Consider the following 23,855-nt stretch of genomic DNA (forward strand, 5'->3'; position numbering starts at 1 on the left):
GCTGAATGGCAAGTCTTTGTGTGTGGTCCAACCTTGAGCATTCTGCAGTCCCTGCAGAACAAGTGCCCCCGGAGGTGGCCGGGCTGTGGGTGAAGCAGTTCCTACAGCTTATCATTTGAGGCTGTTCCCGTTCCAAGTACCCTGGCTTGCTCCCCGCCTCCCAGAACTCCAGGAAACTGCAGCCCGATTCTTACTACTTACAGGGACTGTACTTCTTGTTCTTCCGCCAACTGTTCTTTGAACTTTAGAAGGCTCTCTCTAGCTGGGAAGAAAAGAAAACTCGCTTGTAACCATTTACTTACAAAAATCTAATTGTGCACGGAGGCGGCTTTGATCAAGTAGCGTGGATCGCCGTTTGTTCGTGGGACTGCCGTGATCTTTGTAATTCCTAAATGCTGCTTTTCCTTGTATTTAGCTCCGTTCAGCACCGTGTGTGAAGCAGGAGACTCGGCTCAGCAGGGGCTGCATCTGAGACATGCTTTGGTGCGCGTCTGACGTTTTCTCTGATGTTTTCGTGCACAACAGCCCCGTGGTTTGGAGAGGGGAAAGAATTCTGGGGGACTCTGTGAGAAATTTCTGGAAAAATTGCACCTGTGTGTAATAGGAGGTTTCTTGCAGACTTGGGCAGCGGCCACCTGATAGCTCATTCACAATTATTGGTAGAAATGGCCATTATTCTCCATCTGTACATCAAATGGATGCAGGCCACTGATGTATGTGGTGTTTCAAAGGTGATTTATGTGTAAAGAGTTCCTCACTGAAACTACGTAAATGTTGGGCAACGATGGGTTTTTATAAATTTATTCTTTTTAACAAATTGTGAGGGTAGGGTTTTCATCTAGACATTTAAAATCTCTCAGAAAGCAAAGACAATTACTGAACACCCAGGACGCTTCACAACATTAAATGTGCTTGGAGTCCCCAAATAGACAGGTGAGTAAATAACACGACATCGCAGAGTCGCCGGTGGGATTGGCAGCGTGCGGGAACCTGCCGACATTAGGCTCCTGCTGTCTCTCCGCCGTCTCCCAGCCCGTGCTGCTTGCAGTGGGCGACCGTGGGTCCTTATCTTCGCTCCTCCCTACGTAATGTCTGGTCTTTTTTCCTGTGGCTGGTGTAAAGATTTTTTTCTATCTCATAATGTGTCTCAGTGTCATTTTTCCCGTTCTTGTGCTTAGGGCTTGTTGAAATTCTTTGGTACACAGGTTAATCCTTTTCCAAGAATCTGAAATTGTTTCCCCTATTTCTTCAATTACTTTTTCTGTTTCCTCTTCTTCTCTGAGGTCTCCAATTTTTATACATATATAATTCTGCTACTTGAAGTCATCCTATGTTTCACTGATGTACTTTTCTTTTTTTGTTGTTGTTTTTTTCTCTATTTTTAATTTTGAAGAATTTCCATAACCCCATCTTCAAGTTTAATGATATTTTCTTCTGCAATGTCTAATCTACCATTAGCCCCACTCAACAAATTTTTATATCATACATTATAGTCTTCATCTCTGGAAGTTTAATTTGGGTTCTTTTGATATCTTTCATGCCTCTAATTAACACGTTAAACCTTTCCTCTAGTTTCCTGAACATGTAGAATACAGTAATAATAGGTACTTGAATGTCCTTGACTGCCAATTCTGTTAGCTATGTCACTTCTGGGTCTGCTTGTAGTGATTATTTTTTTCTTCTCATTTATACGATCATTGTCTCTGATTCTGTGTGTGCCTGGTAGGTTTTTATTGAATGCCAGATGTTGTGAATTTTACCTTGGTGGAGTTGGATATTTTTTTTTTTAATTTCTAAACATAGAATTGATCTTTGCTGTGGACGGAGGATACATTTCTTGGGAACTGTTCATTTTGCATCTTGCTTTGGAACTTTAAGTAGGATCAGAGCATCATTTATTCTAGCAGTACTTTTTCCCTGCCCCTGAGGAAAGACCCTGCTTAGTACTGTAACCGAAGCCCGCCTGCTGGGCTTGCCCCGAGCGGAGGGCGAGAAAGGCAGCATCCCCACCCCGGTCCGGAGTGAGCACCCAGGGCTCCCCTCCCAGCCCCACTGGGCAGTTTTGGCCTGACCGAGGGCGGTTTCCCTTTACCCGTGCACTAAAATAGGAATAACTGCGCCCTTCAATTTTCTGATTCTTGTGCTCAGTATCAAGGTGTCCTCGTCTGTTAATAAAGTAACGTGCTGAGCTTGGAGGATATCTCTGCTAGCCCACACTGGTCAGTTTCTCGAGTATTTGCTCTGATACGTCTGCAGGGGTCATTCTGTTTCGTGTGTCTGTGGGCGTGTAAATGGTATTCACACGCAGGGGTCCAGGGCACAGCTCCGGTTCTCCAGACGTGGCCATGAAGCAGCACCTTCAGGCGCCCTTGGCCGCTGGGTGGGGGAGGGCATGTTCGACTGTCCTGACGGAGCTGTCTCTGTCGGAAGGTCCCACTCCTCGGGGCTGTCGTCTCCGATTTTACACGTGACCCCACAGTCTCTTTCCCTGAAACTGATTCCTGATTAAACTGCATTTCTATGAATTTACAGTCAGTTACCACCGATTGCTTCTCCTGTTGTGTTTGTATTGTTTGAAATGTAATTAAGATTGTATGAAGGGAATTAAAGGCATATAAATTCCTTGCTGAGCAAACGAAGGTTGCCTTGCGCAGAGATAATGAGAATTAGAAAACAGGAAATGAACACGATAGCAGTTTTGTAGGTCTTCAGCCCTGTGATGCTGGGTATATTTGTCTTTTCCATTATTGATTTTTGTTAAGATTTTGGGCTTCGTGGGGGTCCGTCCCGTAGCACCGAGCACGGAAGGGCAGCTGGGATGTATTTTTGAAAGGAGGTTGACCGCTGCTCGCGCGCTCCCGGGCTTTCTGCCCACGCTGCTGACCGATGGGCGCCGTACCGTGCTGAGCCGGGAGGGCCGTGCGGACTCCGTCGCGGAGCATAGTGCTGCCGGAAGAGCCGGGTTGGAAGGGTTTAGGGTGGTCGGAAGGGTTTAGGGCCGACTGCCCTGCTGCTGGTTTCTGGCTGTGGAGCTCTGGGCGAGTTCTGTAGTGCGCCGACCCTACCTTTCACCTTCCTTAAGTAAGCGTGGGACCGCCTACCTCGCGGCGGCGTTGATGTGAGGCTCGGGTGAGTTGATGCGCGGAGAAGGTGCAGTAAACTGCTTAACCCACGGTCTGGGCCTGGTTGCCTCGCCTCTTCGAGGTGGGCGGGGTTCCTTGGGGGGTGGGGAGCTTTCACCCAAGTAAAGAAACCCGCCCCGAACTTAAAAATTCACTGAGAACAAGGAAGTGGTAGTCATAGGGAGAAATTCTGACTTTGATAGTATGGTCAATTTAGGTTAAGAAGACTTCACTGGGTGAGTTTGGGTCATACTGGGTTTTTGTTTTGTTTTGTTTTCTTTCATTTTTAAGTGTTCTATTTTAGGGTAGTTCAAAGCAAATTGCTGGTGTTCTTTTATGTCCTTACTGCTTTTGCTTTTTCTTTTTAAATTAGGGGGAGTTTGTTGCTTGTCTCCTGTCCCTACTGCGACAAATGACAGACAGACATTACCAACAGCTTCTCGATAGTTTCAACACAAAGGAAGAACTAAGGGTGAGTGACATTTAAAAAACTTTTTAAAATATCTCTTTCTAACTTCTCTGGGTCTCCTTGATCATTATGCAGACAGTTCCTTGACAATTGCTTATCCTGTTCCCATTCAATTCTAAGCTACTTTTTCTCAGGTTCATCCACACAGCTGCTCACCCATATGGGCTTGTGAAGATTTCTATACTCATGCAAAGTAATTCACTCTCGTTTTGGACAAGAACATAGGAGTTAAAACACCTGTCGTCAGAGTGCAATAAGCCAGAAACAGTCACAGAACTGACGAGACCGATGCTCATCGAGTGACCCCAGTTAAGTGGCCTTGGAGAGGCTGCCTCCACGGAAGACACAGAAACATGGGGGCCAGTTGCATCCCTCTGAGCCCCAGCAGGAAGGGCTGGCTGCCTCGTTCTGAGTGCGGAGCCCGCGCTGTGTTCTCCGATATTCTCTGCCAGCTGCCGGCTAATCAATACACCGTGCTGACATTAAATTAAAAATATCGATGCCGGGTCTCTAAATGCCCTCTGATCCTTGCTGAGATTTAGGGAACTTCCATGCTTCCTTCAGAGCGTTCACTAAAAGCTCGGAAGTGGATTGTCCTCAGTTGGGGAGGTGACCTGCATTCTGTCCCTCCTACTTTCGTTTTTCTCTGTGTCTCCAGTTCTCCAGACGACTTCATACGTGAGCCGCCATTACGGACAGGCCACTGAAGTGCGGGGGGTGGGGACGGCTGGGACTGTGGGTGCAGTCCCACTGTGGCGGTCCACGACTGGAAGGAAGCCCTCCAGTGCCTTTGGAGGGGGCGCTCGTGCATCTTTAAAAATACAGATAGTGCGTGAGGGCCTCTTATCTCTGACCCCTGCCTGCCTGGGGGATGCACGACCTCAGACGAGCCTGTCAGTGACCTTGGAGCGGGTCAGGTGCAGTCACGTGGGACTAGGAACGGGGCGGGCAGACCCGATCTCTCCAGCAGTCCCCAATCAGCTGTATACACTCAAGCCTGCAGACACCACGTTTCTCATGCTCACATCCGTTCTTGAGTTCAGAATTGAAGTGGATGCAAAGCCTTCAAACCCTATGGATCGAGAGCCGTGTGGTTAAGAGGGAGGATAATTGTGCAGCTGTTAGCTTCACATCATCAGGCGTTGACAATGAGCCACCGTTAGGTGTGACGTACCAAGCCTGGGACGTCCTGGTTCAAAGTCTGTGCGAGCCTCGGTGCGAGGAAGGGCGGCTAAGGCATTAAGTACGGAGCGTGACGCGTGCAAACAACCTCCTCGCTGTGCGCCTGCGAGGAGCCAGATGCAGGGCCCACCTCGCATCGCACGGCACTGCCCCCTCCTTGTGAAGCCTGACGCTGCCGCTACTGTGTGCGCAGGTCCTTGGGAGGCCTGCGGGTTCCGTGACCACCTGAGCTCTCGGCTCGGGCAGCCGAACTCCCTAAACCCTAGACTTTAACAAGCTTTCCTACCCCCGAGTCATCGTGATCAAATCGCATTAACGTCTCACGTGAGAGCTCGTGAAGAGTGACGAAGCGATTCCAGCGGGGCCTCGGGGCGTCTGGGAAAGGGGAGGTAGGTAGGGGGGAGTTACTGGGGTCTTGTATATCTACATTTAGGTTAACAATGGAATAAATAGGGCAACTGTCAGTAAGGAAAGGTAGAGCTTGACAGCATGCCAGAAGTGGAAAATTACAGCTGATACTGCAGTTAGACGCTGAAAGTCTCACGCCACCCGGCCGGCTTGAAGGACTAAGTCCCTCCTCCCCGGACGCATGTTCTAGTCCCCAGGGTAGCTTCCGTTGACACATAGGCGCGAGACCTCGTGGACTGTTCTCTGTGCTGTGAGACACGCACACAGCTTTTAATGCGGTCCTGCTGTTCTTGAGGGCCATACCTCCTCACTCCGTGATGTATCGTGGGTGTGTTCTATAGTCCACTGCCCCTTTCGTGCTTCCCGGCCTCATCTGGTGATGCTCCGTGACGTGGCCATCCCCTCTGTGATGGACTTACGCCCTGTCGCTGCACAGCGGACTCCTGGAGGAGGGCTGTCGGACCGGGCTGGGAAGTTACATACTGCGATTTCCAGATTAGTATCTGACTGTTTTTGTTCCTAGCGTTACTGCTTTTTTTCCTTAACAATTCAGAGAAGGATGTGTCCCAGCTTTTCCCAACCATCCTCGAAATCCCAGTGGGTTTAGAAAGTGTGTCGTTCTCAAGCACCTGCTAAGGCTGGTGGGGTGGGAGCTGCATTCTTGCTCAGAGGGCCTGGCTGCCCCGGGTCCCTGTACAGTGGTGTCGAGATGGCGTTTTCACAGCATGCCACTTCTTCTCGAGGTCCTCGGGGACTTGTTGGGGGGAGTGGGGGGCACGCACCATGGCAGCAGAAATGCCTGAGGGCCGCCTCTCCGCCTTGTTGGATTCTTGCCCCCCCCAGAACATGGCGTTATTTCAGAAGTGAACAGAGGCAAAAGCCAAGACGTGAGCAGGGTTTTTTCCTCCTTCTGCATCAGAAGGTTTTATTACATGCCCGCCTCCTCGCGGGGGCTGAAGTGTCGTCCTCATCGCTGGCATCTGTGCAGATGGAGGCAGTGAGTCTCCTCGGGCGACGATGACGACGCTTCCCGCAGGGCTGTGGGGCCTGCTTCACAGCGCGAGTTGTGCGTGTTCCGGAAGTCACGTGCAGCGTTCACGTAACCTTGCGCTGCCTCTCGTGTGCTGGCCCACCAGCTGTCAAAAATCAAATCTGATCAAGGCTCTTGCCAACTTTAAACCGTGAGGACTAAGCACCCTCTGCAGGACAGAGCCCAAGGTCTTGGTCGGGTCTTCCGTCCCCATTGTCCCCCACCGCTTTCCACAACACCCCTTCCGCTCCAGCCCCCCAACATCGTTTGCGTACTCCGAACGAGCCATATGCCTGAGTTTTAATTCATCAGAATCATTGTTTTTTTGCCTCCTTACAAAGTCTGTTCTACCACCAACTCACTGCCACTGCCTGATTCATACCCTTATGAACTGCAGCCCGCCCTCGGCGGTGGCACCCAACGGTGCGTGGTAGTCACTTGTTGTTCGATGGTGATCCTGATGACGCTGGGTCCTGTGAGAGCGGGGACTGCCCCTGTGTCCCAAGCAGAGAGCCCGAATGTTCCCACAACAGTAAATCTCGGATGGATCTCGGTTGAATGAGTCAGCTCTCTTGATAAACGTCTGCTTGCTTCCCAAGCCATTTTTTTCTGTGCAATTATTTTGACTCATAGTCTTTATTACAGAAAAATAGCCCTTGGAGACTGACGACCACCGAGGAGTTATTTTTGTGTCGTGTGCCTGAGCATTCCGTGTTAAGGACACGAACTTCAGTGTGGGGATCCCTCAGGGCACCGGAGTGGGGGGGAGATGGGATTTGCGTGCTCATCTTGTGTCACTCGTCTCCCGTTTTACCCCTGAGACCTTAATTTTCAGACCTCGTGAAAACAGACGAAAGCCATTTGCGCCGTGCACGAGGAAGAGGAAGAGGGGGATCGAGTGGGAGGGGCAGCAGCTGATGGGGCCTGAGGACGGGGAGGGGACGGTCTGTTTGGGGTCGAGTACTGCGGCGCGGCCCCCCCTTCGCTGTCATTGCCGCGGCGGCGGTGGGGACAGCAGCAGCGTCTGTGTGTGGGCACGTGTGTGTGTGCGCAGGTGCGTGTCCCAGATCACCAGTAGCCCGGTAAAACGCCCCGTCTCCCCCTCTCCCCAGGACTTCCTGCTGCAAGTCTTCACGGTGTTCCGCATCCTCATCCGCCCCGAGATGTTCCCCAAGGACTGGACCGTGATGCGCCTGGTGGCCAACAAGTAAGCCGGTGGCGGGGCCGGGACTGGGAGCGCGTCGTCCGCAGCAGCCGTCCCTCCTCCCCCCCCCCCCCCCACCCCCGTGTCGTCGCACTGCACGCACAGACTCATTGCTGCGGTGCTGCGGCCCACCAACCCACCAACACATTACCGTGGTTTTGCCGGTCTTACAAAAACGGGTGTAATGTTGACTCGTTCTCACTGGATGGCAGTGATCGTATGGGCTGTTGTCATGTCCTTACTTGACAGTCTGAGATGAAAGAGGCCGGCGCCCCTGACCGCACAGCCAGGGACTGCGCGCTTTAGACTCGGGAAGCTCTCGCGGCACGCCGGTTGGAAGTCGCTGGTCTGGGGGTGGGGCAGAGCCCAAAATGATGTTTTTCATCTTATCTCCAGTTCAGGACCTCCAGGTTCTGGGGTCTTTTTCCTTTGCCCCTGAATTACCTACTCTCGCTCTTTTTTATATATATATAAGATTTTATTTATTTATTTCTAAACAGAGGGAAAGGGAAAGGGGAAGAGAGGGAGAGAAACATCAATGTGTGGTTGCTTCTCATGTGCTCCGCACTGGAGACCTGGCCTGCAACCCAGACATGTGCCCTGACTGGGGATCGAACCAGCGACCCTTTGGTTTGCAGGCTGGTGCTCAATCCACTGAGCCACACCAGCCCTACGCTCATTCTTTTCAAAAATGTATTCCTATTTGTTTTACGCAGGTAATATATTAACGTGGTCACAAACCAAACAATAGAACCGAGGCCGCACTGAGAAGCCGCAGGCCCCTCCCTTGCGTGTCCCCAGCCAAACCTGTGGTGACCGCATCGTTAGTCCCCAGCTCGTCCATCCACAGCCGCTGTGTCAGGGTCCCTGTATTGCAGCCTCACAGGGAGCAGGGTGGAGACACCCTTCTGCACCTGGCTCTCTCCTTCACATTCCCCGCGGTCTTTCCGCGTCAGTACCTGCAAAGCCCCTCATTCTTTCCCGTTTCTTTTCTTTTACAGCGGTAGGGTATTCCGTTGGAGGGATGTGCCGTACAGTTTGTTTAACCAGCCCTGTTGCTGGACACCTGGGCGTTCCTGATGTGTCATAATTCATTCTGACACAGCAGGTGACACTAGGCATCCCCGTGTGCTGAGTGCCTTGAGTCGGGCACATGACCGTCGAAGTGCCTCGTACCCACCGGAGTGCCGGGGCCGGTGGGGCGTTGGAATAGTGCCCCGAGGGCAGTTGAGCCCGGGGAGAGACACTGGGGAGGAGTCGGAGAGTAAGGGTGTGTCTTTGCCGGGAGCGGATAAAATGAGCGTGCGGCAGGCGTACCTGGTGGGGAATGCGAAGTGATAGGACTGGATGCCTGAAGCGGCGGGAGCCAGGGGAGTGGGCCGGGGGCCGCCAGAAGGGCGGGCACAGCCGGCAGGGGGGGGGGGGGGGGTCGTGACTTACCTGCGTCTTGTCCCCTGCCCCTGTCGTCTCGAGAGCCAGGCTGAGGATGAAGCTCTGCAGGACTCCAGCCCGATCTCACTTCCGCACTTGGAGTTCACGCCGTCGCACAGGCGTTCTTACTGTCACGCCTGTCGCTTCCCGCCCCTCCTCTCTCCTCTCCTCCAGTCCCCGTCCCCCTTGCACTCGGGACAAGGGCTGGACCTGCCGGTCTCCACCCGTAGGCCAGGGACACCCTGTGGCTTCCCCACACGCCCGGGTGTACAGGATTTGATTCTGATTAGACATGCCGAACACGGCGTGTGCTGCTGCACGCGTGTACCGATGTGGAGGTGTGGAAAGGAAGGGTTAAAACCTTGGGACATAACAGATCGTATGACATGGCCCGTTAGACTTTACACAGGTACGGAAGCAGCTTTTTTCTTTTCCTTTTGAAGGCTGACTGAGCCTCCTCAAATGGGTCTCTCTAGAATTTGGCGTGTTTCATTTGCTGTCTGTGAGTAGAACCAAGTATCTCTTCACCCGGACGTCCGGACGCTATGGATTTATGTGGGAGCCGCCGGTCGCACATCTGGGCTTACTGCCAGTGTCTCCTGGGGGTGGGACCTGGGGCAGGCTGTGCAGTGGCCCAGGGAGCCGGGCGGGAGGGGTCCAGGCTGCTGCCACCGTCATCACACGGCGTCATCGCTCGGCCATTCTCCCTGCCCTGTGCAGGGAGGGACAGCTTGACTCGAATTGGAATTTTCAGTGGCAGAAATTCAAACAAGTGAATTTGACATTTTGTTTTATACGTACACAGGCTCTGCCTGAGCTTCCTGAAACCATGACAACTGTGTGGCTTTTTGGTATTAAATGCCATCTCTCTCTGCAACCCGCCCCCCTGAAAAAAATTTTCTACTCTGTTTATGAAGACATCGTGGTCACATGAGTGGGTAACAGACCTAGAAGTCCAGACCCTGCTTTTGGGTAAACATGTTACGGTCAAAATTTTCATCTGCAGCGTTAACCAAAAGGAGTGTGATTTTGTGTGAGACGGGTTCTGTGCGAGACGTTGGGACAGAGACGGCTCCGGTGGCAAAGCCAAGGGCAAGGCCATCGGCCTTTGCTAAGGGCGGTGATCTCATTCCGTTGCCTCCCAGGCGGAACCCACAGGGACTGGGTCCCCTTTTCCCTTGGCTGCGGCCGTGTGTGGCTGTGGCCAGTCCCGCCGCAGACAGAACCCCAGGGCCTGGGAGGCGCCTGCTGGGGCGGACCAGGCCGCCTGCTCTCCGCTGTCCCACACCCTCCTGTCCTCGCTTCTCCCCGCTCATCCACCCGCGCCGTATCTCACTCAAATGACGAAAGCACATAAGAGTGTTCTTGCTTTATAAATGCAAGGAAGTCCAGAAGTAAGCCTCCAAGTCCTTGAGCTTCATCGGCAAAAAACAGTAACATCTATAAGATTGGTAGGAGAATAAATTTCTGAAAGATGTTAAAGATACGTTAAATATGTTGAAGAGCACACGGCAGGAAGGAAAAGTTGGCACTTCGCTAAACCGTGTAGACACAAGTTGCAGGTGCTGCGTCTCCATCTGAGGTTCGCCACCTTTTCTCCCCTGGAACGGACTTTCTCAGACAATACGTGTCCAGGGCCTCTCAAAGGGGCATTTTAACACCAACTCCCATGCTTACCACCCGCCTGTGTGCCTCATCCCTGCTGTGTTAGTGGCAACTAGCAGAGAAGTCACCCTGGCCCTACCCTTGAACTCCACAGAATAGCTCATCCCTCAAAATATATATTATTTTGTGGGATGGTTCTTTCTCTCTGTGTTTTCAAGTAAGTCAAATGCCCTTAACTTTCACCCATAAGCTGTGTCGTCCCAAATCCTCTGCCCACTGCTTTGTGTGAGTCCATCCGGGAGCCGTGACCAGATCCCTGGGGGTTAGCGTGTTCTTTTGTTTATTGCCCCCGACTGTTTAATACTGTGGGATTTCCCAAGGACAAGAACCATGACTTCTCCGGCCTGCTGGCTTGCGAAGCTGTACTGCACCCACCGTGAGCCCATGGTAGGTGTTTCAGACGAGGACACGTGCTGCTGAATCCGAGGGGGAAAGAAGAACATAAGGGAGATGAAAACTAGGAATCAAAAATTCAGGACACTTTGAGACGGGCTGCTTTTCACCCCCTTCCCCTCACCTTGCACAGTACAGCACGAAAATAAAGTCACAGCTTCGCAGACAGTTTCAAGGAGATGACTTTCTCAGCAGACTGGCTTACTGAGGAAAGTAGGAGGTCTCTGGCCCCGCAGTTGAAACTGGAGGCCTTATTTTGTTTGTCTTGTGCACATGTTGACTTCACATGTACCGTGCATGTTCTTTTGTGTTTTTTCCCCACCAACATTGCATTATTTAGTTGGCTGTTACCTTTAACTAATTTGGCTTTCAGATGACGTCTGCGTAGCAAATAAGGATTTATGGAATTAAAGGGGAAGTCACCCATTCCTTCACTGCCCATTCACTCAGCAACTGTTCGGCACCTAATGTATAAGATAAAAGCCATACGGAGCACGAGCCCCGTTCTGTGAGATGTGCGTGGAAGGCACTGGTTCCAGACTGGGAGGGGAGGGGCCTTTTATGGGGGATTGAATCTGGAGCCCACAGTGAAAGCAGGAGGTGACAGGCAAACGGCTCAGGAAGAAGGTTCTGGGCAGCAGGAATAGGCTATGCAAAGGCCCCGTGCTCTGAGTGAACGTGGCGCCTTTAAGAAATGGAAAGCCTGCTTAGTGTGGCTACAGTAGGAGGAGGGAAGGAGACAGTAAAGACAGATGAGGCTGGGAGAGGGAGAAAACAGGGCCCAGACACTGGGAGGGAGAGAGACGAGAGGGAAACCAGGAAGGACCGGTTAGGTGGCTAATGTTGCAACCAGGTACGACACGACGGTGGATGGAGCAGGTGGATGTCAGCGGACGTAGTGGGGAGGTCGGTTTCGAAGACAGAAATGAGGAAACTTGCAGATTACTGGGTGGAAGAAGAAAAAAAAAGGAACTGGCACTTAGGATTTTGGCCTGAATGGAAGGGCATACAGCGTTGCCGTTCATTTAGGGGGAAAAGAGCGGGGGAGTCGCTGCTCTGGGGTAGCGCAGGTGAGGATTCCTGTGTCGAACTCGAGTATGAGAGGATGTGAGACCCCCAGGCGGAGATGTGGCGGAGGAAGCCAGACGTGCTCACGGGAGCTTCGGGAAGAGGTCGGGGCAAGAGATGGATGTGGGAGGGTCACCGGCACGTGGACTGCGCTTGAAAACACCCAGGGAGGAAGCATAGATTGACACAATGAAAGTCCTTAGGTCTCGGCGTGGAGCACGCCGGCACCTCAAGTCAGGGTGCAGAGAAGCGTCTGGCAGAGCAGGCAGGAAGGAGCAGCCCAGGGCGGAAGGCAAGAAGGGAAGAGCGTGAGATCCCGCGGAGGAAAGTCTGCCTTGCAGGAAGCAGTGTCGGCAGCGGCTGGGAGGTTGGGGTGATGCAGGCTGACAGCTGGCCCTGGGACTCGTGGTGCAGACACCAGGGGCCTTGACAGGTGGCGGCGGGAGAGAGCCTCGCTGGCGTGAGCCGGAGAGCAGATCGGAAACCAGCCGTGACAGGCGGCTCCTCGGACGAAGTTTGCCGTTTTTCAAGAGAGCGGAGAAGCGGGGCCTGCGTGGGTCCTGGGGCTGGAGTGGTTTTCGGAAGCACAGATTATGGGAGAGGAGCTTTGTGCAGGGCGGAAACAGCACAGTTTAAAGATCCGTCCCGAATCCCAGAGTGTGGGCGCAGCTGGGCAACTTGGGGCAGCAACCTTGGTTTCCGGTGCCTTTCATGTGCACCTCTGACCGCGCGCTGCCCACAGAGCGCGGTTGTCCGGGCTAATTGGTGCCTGCACTTCTGTGGCAGATTCCAGTCGTTTGGCCATTTACAGTAATAATAGACTGCAGCCCTTTCTGGGATGCTGAGCTGCAGCGCTGAGTCACGAGTCAAAGAATAAAACCAAAGGAGCCTCATGGTTTTGGATAAATTGGAACAAGTAAAGAAAGATTCCTAAACACCGCAGGTGTCCACTAGAGAGAAGGAGCAGTCTGCAAAAATGCTTCCAGCTGGCTCGGGGACCTGCGTGCCCGGAAACCGACTCAGGGCTGAGCTCCCAGGGGGCGCGTGGGGCCGCCTCCAGCCCAGGCTGTTGCAGGGCAAGCGCAAGTGAGCGCCGCTGGAGTGGAGTGGCTTTAACCTCGCTCTAGCCGTGGGCAAGTCTTATTTTTAAGGGTTAATTAACCAGATAGTATATCTGTATCAGATCATTGCTTTGTTCAGAAATTGGTAAAAATGTTAGAAAGCATCAAGAGATCCACATGTTTCCACCTGAGCCATATGAAATCATAGATCTTCCTGTGTATCCTTCCAAAGAACCCGACCTCTGCGATAGATCCTCCTCCCTTCCTTCCCTCCTTCCCTCCTCCCTTCCTCCCTTCCTCCCTTCCTTCCCTCCTTCCTTCCTTCCTTCCTTCCTTCCTTCCTTCCTTCCTTCCTTCCTTCTTTCTTTCTTTCACCTGGCATTTCTCCTTCTCTCTTTTTTTAAGTTTCAAATGCGAGTTACCTCATCTTGTTCCACAGGCTTACTTCTTCCCACAGGTTGTCCTTTGTCTTGGTTGCTTTGTATCCCTATCTAATAAGTGGTTTTCGTCGGTGTGGAGTCCCTAACACTGTCTGTGCTCTCTTTGGTCCCAGCGTCATCATCACCACGGTGCTCTACCTGTCAGACGCGCTCCGTAAGAACTTCCTAAATGAAAACTTCGATTATAAGGTAAGCATCAATTATGTGACTGTTCATACTCAGGAAATTACCTCGTGGGGATTTTTTTCCTCTTAATAATAGGAAAATCAATGTATTCCAGCTACCTCAAACTAATCTTGGGCTACGTGTGTTTTAATTGTGAATATTATTAGAAGGGTTTCATTACATGTGTGAGTAAGTCAGGGCTGTAATCATAGTTACCAACATGGTGGGAGTCACAGTACTTAAGAGAAGACAGTTCTTGACTGTTACTGTCATTTTTCTTATTCTTCTCTGTGTGGTCCCCATGCATGACAAAGGGGACTTAGAACATAATGTTTTTAAGACATGGTTGAAAAGACAGTTTATGTGAAAAAAAAAATGTACAAAGTAATCGCATTACTTTCTTTAATTTTTCATCTTCCTCTTATTTTTAGACTACATTAATGGGGAAAAAAGAAAGATTAGTAACATTCTTTAAGGCAGAACCCTGGACATCTGTGATGTGCTGTGCTGTGTCTGGGTCCCTGAGAATTCTTGATAGCCTAGTTTTTAAATGGCAGATGGTGAACGGTGACAATGTGGGCAGAGCCTCTGTTTTTGCCATCTTTATTTCTTATTCTTTTTTCTTTTTTAAAGATTTTATTTATTCCTTTTTAGAGAGAAGGGAAGGGAGGGAGAAAGGGAGAGGAACATCAGTGTGTGGCTGCCTCTTGTGTGCCCCCTACTGGGGACCTGGCCCACAACCCAGGTCTGTGCCCTGACTGGGAATCAAACTGGTGACCCTTTGGTTCACAGGATGGCACTCAATCCACTGAGACACACCAGCCAAGACGCTTATTCTTTTTTAAATAACATTTTTCACATTAGACATTTAATAAGATGTCCTTATTGAATAACTAGAGAATTCCCCCCCCCCAAAAAAAAGCAAATACAGTAAAAACCAGTGGAATTTTAATGGTTGCATAATATTTATCTCATACCTCAATTAGCATATCAAAATCGCATAATTAAATCTCTCCTTTTTAATACTTAGGTTGTTTCTAGTATTTTATTCTTATAAATCTTTTTATGTACAGTCTTACAAAATAAAATGTGGCATATGTCACTGATTATTTCTTTGGCCAAGTATTTATAAGAACTATTGAGTTAACTTGTCACACCAACCATTTGATTCCTCGTGTCTGCACCAGCACTGGCAGAGACAACTTTTTTTCACAGTTTGCTAAGGGTTAAAATCTTCTTTGCTCTAATTAGCATTTCTTACTAGTTATTAGTTATAGACTAGTTGCTAGTTATTAGTTTCTGACCAGTTATTAACTAAAACTCATATTTTGTGAATTGTCTGTCCGGGACCTGTGTTCAGTGTCCTGGGGGGCGGTTCTAGCATACTTTGTATTTTCATCATTTGTGAGCTCTCGGTTTTGTATGAAAGGTAGCTCTCCTTTTTAATAGTTCTCCTGTTTATTTGTGATTTTGCATGGTGTCAGTGGAGAAGTGGTTTCCTGTTATGATGTCCTACATGGTTTCAGTTGAGTTTATTGCCAGGAGTTTTATGCTGATCTCCATCTGACGCTATTTTGGGGATAAGAAAACCCTGACTCAGAAGCTTTGTCCGGGCAGGAGATTGTTCTATACCGTCCAAATTTAAGAAAACCAACATTTCCAAAGAAGTGTATGCATGTATCTGAGCTCCACATTAAGAGGAGTTCCAAAAATGAATTCACGCAGGAATTCTGTGACCCATCTCCTGCCTCATCCCCCTTGGAGACACGTAGGCTAAAAGAGAAATAAGGCGTGTGCCGGTTAGTGTACGCCAGAGAGTTCTAGAAGCCTGGGACCCAGCACTGCGGCCACTCGCACACACAGTGTCCCCTTCGTCCCCTCCTTTGTGGCAGGACGCCCGGAGCACACGGCAAAGTGGAAAGAGTCAAGCGAGGAGCCCCAGGCACCCTTACCTGGCCTCCACAGTGACTGGCCATACCCCGTGCATGGGCCGCTTGGGGAGCCAACCCAAGATGCCATATCACTTCACCTGCGAGTATCTCTAGGACACCGTAGACTTAAACACTCTGCTCTCGTTTCAGATCTGGGACTCCTACTTTTACCTCGCCGTCATTTTTATAAACCAGTTGTGTCTGCAGTTGGAGATGTTCACACCTTCCAAAAAGAAAAAGGTATTGGAAAAGTAAGTACCGGTGTCTGACCAGGGGGGATAGGGGACACAGCCAGCGCTGTCCCTTTTCCACGCTGCTCGGCTGAAGTGACTCAGAAATCAGACGTCCGCCACTGGGAACTGCAGCGGAGGGATAATGAGCGAGAGGACCAGAAGCCAGCTTTTCTGGCAGTTTCAGTATTTTGAACCTATTTAAGCTTTTTTTTTCTGTCCCGAGTCTTTCGGGATTCAACATTCCTGTCAAAGTGAAAATTACGAGACAAATCTGTTTTACTGAAGGATTGATATGAAGGTTTGAATTGGAGGCATCAAGTCCCGCACATTAAACGTCTTTAATTAGACACGTACTGTCATTGAACTCAGGGTTCGAGAGTGTGTCCTAAAGAGACACAAATGCTTCTTTGTTCCGGGGGCTGGGTGTCAGGAGTGACTTCTGTTCTCTTGCAGGTATGGTGACATGCGGGTGACCATGGGCTGTGAGGTTTTCAGCATGTGGCAGAACCTGGGTAAGTGAGGAAGAGAGTAGCCACCTGCATCGCGCAGCTTCTCACTGTGCCCAGGAGTGCCCAAGTGAGGCTGGCGATTTCCCGATGACAGCGCGGGAACCCAAGTGTCTGAATCAATTAAGTTGTCTAGACTAGAGGAACTAATGACACGGCATTGGAGAGGGTAGTGGCTAATTCTTTAAATTGGTGTCTGGCTGAAGCAAGCCACCTTATCTTTATCTGTTTCATGATCAGTGAAAGATAAATTGTATAATCTACCAGCTCTCCAGTAATATACACAATTAACCTGTCGAAATTTGAAATTGTAACACCTCCAAATTTCTAGAACTCTGAACTGAGGCTGTGAATCATAACAAATGTGGTTAAACTTCATGAAAATTGACTTGAGTGTCACGACTCTTAAAAAATTAAAACCACTGACCTATATCATGAATACTGTAACCAAAGGATCTAAAAGTGTCTGCAGTTGCTAAGAAACTACTAGGTCAGTTCTGTGAATCAGCCACAGCAGACAGAGCGAATTATTCCAGCAGACCGATGCCACAGGTCTGGTTACGTAGAAAATGACGGTACTTGGAAGAGAGGCTGTTCTAGAATCCCATTGGCAGAGGGTTTCTGTTATTTACTTCCTTCGTTTGGCACGTTACTTCCTGTTTGGTACGTTACCTGTGCACGTGTATAGTGTTCATCCTCTGCCGCTGCGTGGTGTTCTTCCTCGTGATTTGCTAAACGATGAGCCTCTTTGAGTTGAATGTGCAGTGACCTGAAGGTGCCTTTTCTCTCGGGCCCATCCGAGCGCAGCTCGGAGGCGGCGGGGTATGTTTTCTGTGCGTGGGAATAGAGGCATCATCGTTAGACCTCATTCATGTTAGAGCGGTGTTTCCCCAGGGTGTGTGCAGCTCGCTCTCTCTCTCTCTCTCTCTCTCTCACACACACACACACACACACACAGCAGTTCAAGGGAGCCTTGCCGTGCGGGTCATCGAGCTCCGTGCCCTCCGCCTGCTGGTCCAATCAGGAAAAGAGAGCGCGTGTCCAGAGAGCAGCGTCCAGCCGTCTGAGGAGCCCAGGGCGTGTCACTAGAGGCCGCTCAGGAGGAGCAGCCGTTTGTCCCCTTTGCAGAGCACTCCTGCCCGTGGTCACGTTGCGGTCATTCTCCGTGCCCTCATTTCCCAGGAGTAGACCGAGGCCCTCGGAGTGTCCGTATGGCATCGGCATTAATTTAGCGAGGTGGTCTCCAGAGAATGCCACGTGGAAATGCTCTGGGGGGACCGTGGATTGAGGCTCTTGTCCAGGCTCAGTGGGCAGGCCAGGACGGAGTCGTCTGGATGACCAGAGTGTTCTAGAAATCCTAGCATCGCTGCGTACGGTTGTTTGTGCGTCAGCCTCTCTCCCGGCCGGACGTGGCCGTGCACGTGGGCCCAGGAGCCCCGGCTCGCTCCGTAGAGCTGGCCCCGGGAGGTGTCACCGTGTACGTCGTCAACTCTTCTTCTCTGTTCTGTCTTCAAAATGAAACTGTTTAGGCTCAATGACTTCTTTGGTTTCCTGGGAGATCTAGAGAGTGTGAAAGCCTGTGTGTGTGCTGGCCCCGTCATGCACCGCCATGTCAGAACTCAGAATGGGGGCGCTCGGGGACCCGCCACAAGTGTCCCCAGCAGCTTGTAGAAGACGCGGGTCTGGGTGGCACCCCAGACCCGCTGGACCAGAGCCCCGGGGGCGGGCCCAGCCCCTGAGCTTGCACGCCCTGCAGCCGCTCCCGGGCACGGGGTTGCAGATGTGGAAGCGCTGCCCTAGGGGGCGCTGGCCCGTCCTGTGTGCCCAGCCCAGGAGACGGGCCCCGCTGGAGCAGGCTGGTCACCCCCGCTGCACTCAGCCACCCGCCCCCACTCGTCCCCTGCTCGCCCCCCGCAGGGCGGAGGTCGGGCGGGCCCCGGTGAGTGGCAATTTTCACTTCATTCCGTGGCTTCTTCCTTATTTCCCCAGAGTGGTGTCCTAAGTTTTCTGAGACTTCCAAAGCATTAGGTGAATTTCAGAGGTCATTCCTATTGTACGGCAGCTAGATTGGGAAATGTTCAGAGAAGTCGAAGCTCCTTTGCCAGTGTATATTTCTATAAAGTGGTCAGAAAAATCAAGCATTCCAGGTAGGATTTGAACACCCCTTACAGGCCTTAAGTGAGCTTGTTACTTAGGCGTATCAAAATACATTAGTTACAATTCAGTTTACCTATCAATATACCGTAGTGAGTATTTTGAATATGAAAGAAACATATTTTAGATAATTATAGATTTTATTTTTTTAATGGAACAGGCTAATAAATTCAATTTACTGTAGTTCATAAAGCACTGGCTACATGCAAGTGATTCTGGGGGGGTACAAGAAAAAAAATGGTCCATTCCTATTAAGAAGTTAGCTATTAAACCTTGTATTTTAAATTTTTCCTTCAATTTATGGGGGGGAGCTTGATATAGATAAATTCACCTGTTTTAGTAAAGCAAATAAACTTTTATGATTTCATAAGTCAAGATCCTGTCATCGTCAGTAGAGACAGCAATCACTAAGTCCAAGGAAGTAAACGCAGAGAGCGGATGCCCAGCGTCACTAATGGCACCGTCTGCCACCGGACACCACCCAGCCGGTCGGTCCGCAGACACCGGGGTTACCGGCCAACAGGCGTGCGTCAGATTCCAGCCACGGGCGTCTACCGCAGAAGCGTGGGGGTTCTCCCACGTGCTAGGAGTACACGGGCTTTGTCTGGCGTCCTCGGAGGACTGGGAAATCAGGGCCCTCGCAATTCAGCGGTCGGTCGGCTTTTAAACAGATTGCTGGGATTTGCCCGGGAACAGCCGCAGCTCCGCGTCCAAGGCTGGAGGCGGGCTCGCTGTTCCCGCAGTGGCCGCCCCTCCCAGCCCCCCTCCCCACCAGCGTGCTCGAGGCCCCAGCGCCTCCTTCCACGTCCTCGCCAACACTTGTTATTTTGTGTCCTTACGGCAGCCGCTCTCCTGGGCGTGAGGTGGCGTGTCATGGTGGTTTTGATCAAATAATTTACTTTTCAAGAGTGAAGACCTAGTAGAGACAGGGGAGCGCCTTTTCCTCAGTGTCACTGCTCAGTCTCTTCATTCTCTAAGTCCAAGGACTAAGAGTGCTCTGCCAGGAGAGGGGAGACGGTGCACATTTGCCGCCGAAATGTTACGTGTCTCTACAGCCGCTCGCAGGAGTCGTCTGCGGAGAGACGGGTTCCTCCTCCCCACCCTGCCCCACATTCGGCTTCCAGCGCGTTGCAAGGTTCAGTTTTTTCCTCCCTATTTTTAGTTGAACTAACATTCTTGCTAAATATAAACGGGCTCCTTCTTCCACATTGGCAAACACGGCGTCTTGTAGCTGCCGTGGAAGAATCAATACTTTCCCCGGCGCCTGTTCCTCTATGTGCACACGTGTAAAACCCCAGCCGCCCCAGTCTCGGGCGCCCTAAATTCTTCCAAACGAGACCACGTGGCGGGCGGTGAGAGACGAGGTGTCCTCAGCCTGCGCTCTCGGAGGACGTCTCTTCGATGACCTCGCTTTTGCTCTCGCCACACATGCTTTGCTCAAGGTTTCGCTTTGCTGACGGGGTCAGAACCTGGGTTTCTGGGGTGGGGGGCTGGGAGGGGCTGGCGCGGGTGCCGCGTCCCCCTGCGTGTTCTCGGCAGGTCCGGAGGTGAGGCGTCCCCGCGCAGCGACTCACAGGTAGGCAGGGCCGCTCTCCTGCCCGCCCGGGGAGAAGGCGGCTGCAAGATGCAGCCCGAGGACTCGGGGTTGCGACTGGAAGAAACCGACTGTAAATGCCATGTTTTTAGATCGATATAAGAAATGACCATTGGCCTTTGTTAAGAGAGATAAAGGCATTGTGAGTCCATAGTTCTAAAACACCCCGCCTGTTGGGGATGCTTACCCACGTGTGTACAAGTAAAAGCTAGGATGGCTGACACTTGGCTTAAGATGCCCTGGGGGGGGGGAGAAGGTGCGGCAGTAGGTGAGCAAGATTGGTCGAAAACATTGATAACTATCAACTAGATAATGGGTAGGTGAGGATTTGTTGTATTGTTCCTGGCAATTTTGTATGCATGGAGATTGTTCATAGTAAAAAAAGTTCTGAAAAGAAAATCAGTCCATGAACTGTCTAGAGATGATGGAAGAGATTTTTTTAAAAAAGAGATTCGAAAGTGCTCCTAAGAAACTGCTGGGGACTAGAGGAAGGCTGTGATGACATTCGCTAGAGAGGCCGAAGGCTGCCGGGCTCTGGAAAGGTCGCAAGGGAGGTCACAGTGGTGGCCCTACGTCTCATCCCACCCACGCATATTTGGTGGGACCTCCCGCTGGCAGGAGTCCCACGTTAGTCTGAATTCTTTGCCTCTCCCATCCCCCCACCCCCAGTGTCCTGGGAGGCCCTTCTGGTTATTAGTCCTTGCCGGGGTGGCCTCTGTCCTCCGTTCGTGTTTCTGCCCGGCGGTGGCAGTGCCGGAGCACTGGTGGGAGACCTTGAACCCCTGCAGCCGTCTCCTGGGGCTGGGCCAGGGAGCAGGAGTCAGGCTGGCCCATTGCAGGACCTGCGGGCTTCTGTCTGTACAGGATCCACGCCCCCACCCCCACCCTTTCCCTTCCCTCCACTTGCCCTCCAGGACACCTTGGACAACCCCGGAGCACGTCTGGCTTTTACCGCTGACAGTGAGTCCCTGAGCTCAGGTTCTCTGCTGTCTGCCCCGACAAAAATAGCCAAGGGAAAGAAGGGCAAATGCAGGTGCTAGCCGCCCGCTCAGAGTGTGCATAGGGGGCGGGGGTAGGGGGTGCGGGCAGAGGAACGCACACGGGTGTAGATTCTGCCGCAGTGTCTTTGTCGGTCTTGCACGTGCTGCTGGTTTGGGAGGAAAATAAAAGCAGGTCCTGTTACTAAGGACGCTTCTTACGATGTGTAAGAAAGTTCTGGTGGCGAGGCCGGCTAAGCTCAGGGTGGGGAGCAGGAGGAGTCACCAGCCAGTGTCCTGCCTCCACCACGGAGTGGGGGTGCGCCCCTCACAGATGGGGAGAGACGGTGAAGTGGCCTTTGACGAAGTCTCCGGGGGAGAGGAAGGGACTGTGTGACCTCGGCGACCACGGTCAAGGGGCTTTCGGACGGGCAGGGCTGCCGGCGGAGTCCTGCTGAGTGCCCATGGTGTTGGGGTCCAGGGTGGGACCCCCTTCTGGAGACGGCAGGGCTGTCGTGCGGCACTCCAGTCGCAAAAGCAGTGGCTTCCCCGACACCCACGTGGGCCTGCCCACCTCTGACCACATCCGACACTTCTCCCTCCTTCCCCACCCTTCCCTTCACGTTCTCCTTCCTCTGACACACCCCCACGTCCACGGGAAATTAAATTCTGTTCGTGCCTGGATTTATATACATGTCCAAGCTCCATGGCCGCCCGAATGCCTTCCAGTTCAAACAAAGCAAATCAGCGAGAAGGCAGGAGTTCCAAAGTGGGCAGGCAACTCCGCACGGTATGGCTTTTGTGTGTGTCTGACCTCAGGGTCAGATACCAGAGCTCGAAGGCGGGAAGCAGACAGACGGGCAGATGGTCCTCTCCGGGAGCGCGGTGACTTCCGCCCACTCCCCGCCCCGTCCTGGGCGGCCGTAAGTGGAGGCTGAGGGTTTGCTCTGGAGAAACCGTGCGTTTTCCACAGCGCACAGATGTCTCCTGATAAAAATAGAAACCATGAGACGTAACACAGGTGATTAGGGTGATGGACCGAACTCAACACTCATCTGCCAGATGGCGCTGTCCGTGTCCACCCCGCCCTCCGTGTCCACCCCGCCCTCCACACCCCTTCCTCCCCCTTACTAGTCCCATACCTCTGAGGCTTGCTAACACACCGTTTTGGGTTCACCTTTGTTACAGTGCAGCCTTTTCAGAAATGTGTTACGATAAATCCATTTCTTTGGGACCACCATGTAGATTTTTATTTAGGCTGTGTTTGTGATGTAAAAAATATGTATACAGGTTGCAACCCCCTTTTTTGTACATAAAAGTCCCCTGCAGTCCCCCCACCGGGAGGCAGTGACCGGGGCGGCCCTCGGGAATGTCCTCTGGGCTGTCGCACGTTGTTCTAAAGCACAGGGGGCAGACACAAGGCCCGCGGGCCGAATCCGGCCTCCCCCTTGTTGTATCCGGCCGGGCACCTTGTTTCTGCCTGGAGGCAGCACCAAACTCTCGCTGAACTGTTGAGGAGTAGCTACATTTACACAGCCCTGAAGTTACACTCGGCCCTTCGAAGGCAACCGCGAGGCTGACGTGGGCCCCCCCCGCCCCCGGTGAAGATGAGTGTGACACCCCTGTGTGGAAGGGGCGCCTGACCTCTCCAGTTCGTGACACTGAGGACCTTTACCTGCTTGCCCTTCAGCCTCATTCATCAATTGGCAGCATAGAAATTCCAGTGGGCGAGTGTTCGGGCAGATACTCGGGCAGATACAACCGACCCCTGGTGATTTATATAATTTTTAATTGTATCTGGGGGCTTTTTTATAACTGAAAAAACAAATTCTCTAGTTTTAAATTAACCAGCACGTTGAAACTTACTGCTTACATCTCTGCTTCAGGAAATCTGTCCTCACTTGAGGAGAGGGTAATAACGGAGACAACGGTACTTAAAGTAGTTTTAAACACGTTTTGTAGTGTTAATTTTCTGAAGTCCTACTAAGATGCACGAGCCTGAAACGCAACCGTTTTATTCAATTCAGGAGAACACAAGCTCCACTTCATCCCCGCCCTGATCGGCCCCTTCCTGGAGGTGACCCTGATCCCGCAGCCGGACCTGCGCAACGTCGTGATCCCCATCTTCCACGACATGATGGACTGGGAGCAGAGGCGCAGCGGCAACTTCAAGCAGGTGGGGCCGCCCCTCGGTCCTGGCTGAGCACGACTAGCCCGCAGCAGGGCAGGGTCCCGCCCGGCCGGCCCCTTCCTGGCCCTGAGGCCTGGGACACGCCCCTGGTCCTGCATTGCCCTGCGCCTCCGGGAAGCCCTGAAAAGCCATTTCATTCCGTTTCAGCTAAAAAGTGGTGTGATTTCCCATGTCTGTGTTTAAGGACGGGCAGAGACTTCCTTTGCTCCCCGTCGGACACGACACGGGGGGTCAGAAGGTTAACGAGCCTTAAAACCATCGGGCTCACGGTGGTCTGCTCATTATACGCGGGGACGGCTCTGAGCCTCTGAGGCGCGGCACCTGTGATGCCTCTTTGCTCCAAGCGTTGAGGATTAATTTAAAGGGGAAAGCGGTGGAAATTCTTGCACAGGAGATTCCGAGCAGAGGAACCTATCTTTTTTTGTCGGTGTAGGTTCTCATAGCTCTGGTCCGGTTTTGGAAAAGATGCATATTCTCCTTCCAAAGCCAGACTGTGTCAGAAGTCAGCTGCTTCCGCCCTGCCGTGTCGCTCAGGCTGCAGACACGAGGACTCCTTTCTGTGCTCTTAGGCACTGCGCTCACCTGCGTGCGCTCACCTGCGTGCGCTCACCTGCGTACTTTCACCTGAAGT

At 51.9% G+C, this 23,855-nt stretch overlaps 1 protein-coding gene across 3 annotated transcripts in view; it reads left to right on the forward strand.

The window, feature by feature from the left end:
- Positions 1-23,855, forward strand: part of DOCK4 (dedicator of cytokinesis 4) — a 277,427-nt gene that overhangs the window by 208,936 nt on the left and 44,636 nt on the right. For all 3 annotated transcript variants that reach the window (XM_045827550.1, XM_045827552.1, XM_045827551.1), the window contains exons 26-31: positions 3,496-3,594; positions 7,324-7,418; positions 13,587-13,662; positions 15,720-15,820; positions 16,256-16,314; positions 23,061-23,209. In XM_045827550.1, the coding sequence (XP_045683506.1) occupies positions 3,496-3,594; positions 7,324-7,418; positions 13,587-13,662; positions 15,720-15,820; positions 16,256-16,314; positions 23,061-23,209 (579 nt within the window). The remainder of the gene's footprint in view (positions 1-3,495; positions 3,595-7,323; positions 7,419-13,586; positions 13,663-15,719; positions 15,821-16,255; positions 16,315-23,060; positions 23,210-23,855) is intronic.

The sequence above is a fragment of the Phyllostomus hastatus genome, unplaced genomic scaffold (genome assembly GCF_019186645.2).
Source record: "Phyllostomus hastatus isolate PE091 unplaced genomic scaffold, TTU_PhHast_1.1 phas_scaffold_78, whole genome shotgun sequence".
NCBI lineage: Eukaryota > Metazoa > Chordata > Mammalia > Chiroptera > Phyllostomidae > Phyllostomus > Phyllostomus hastatus.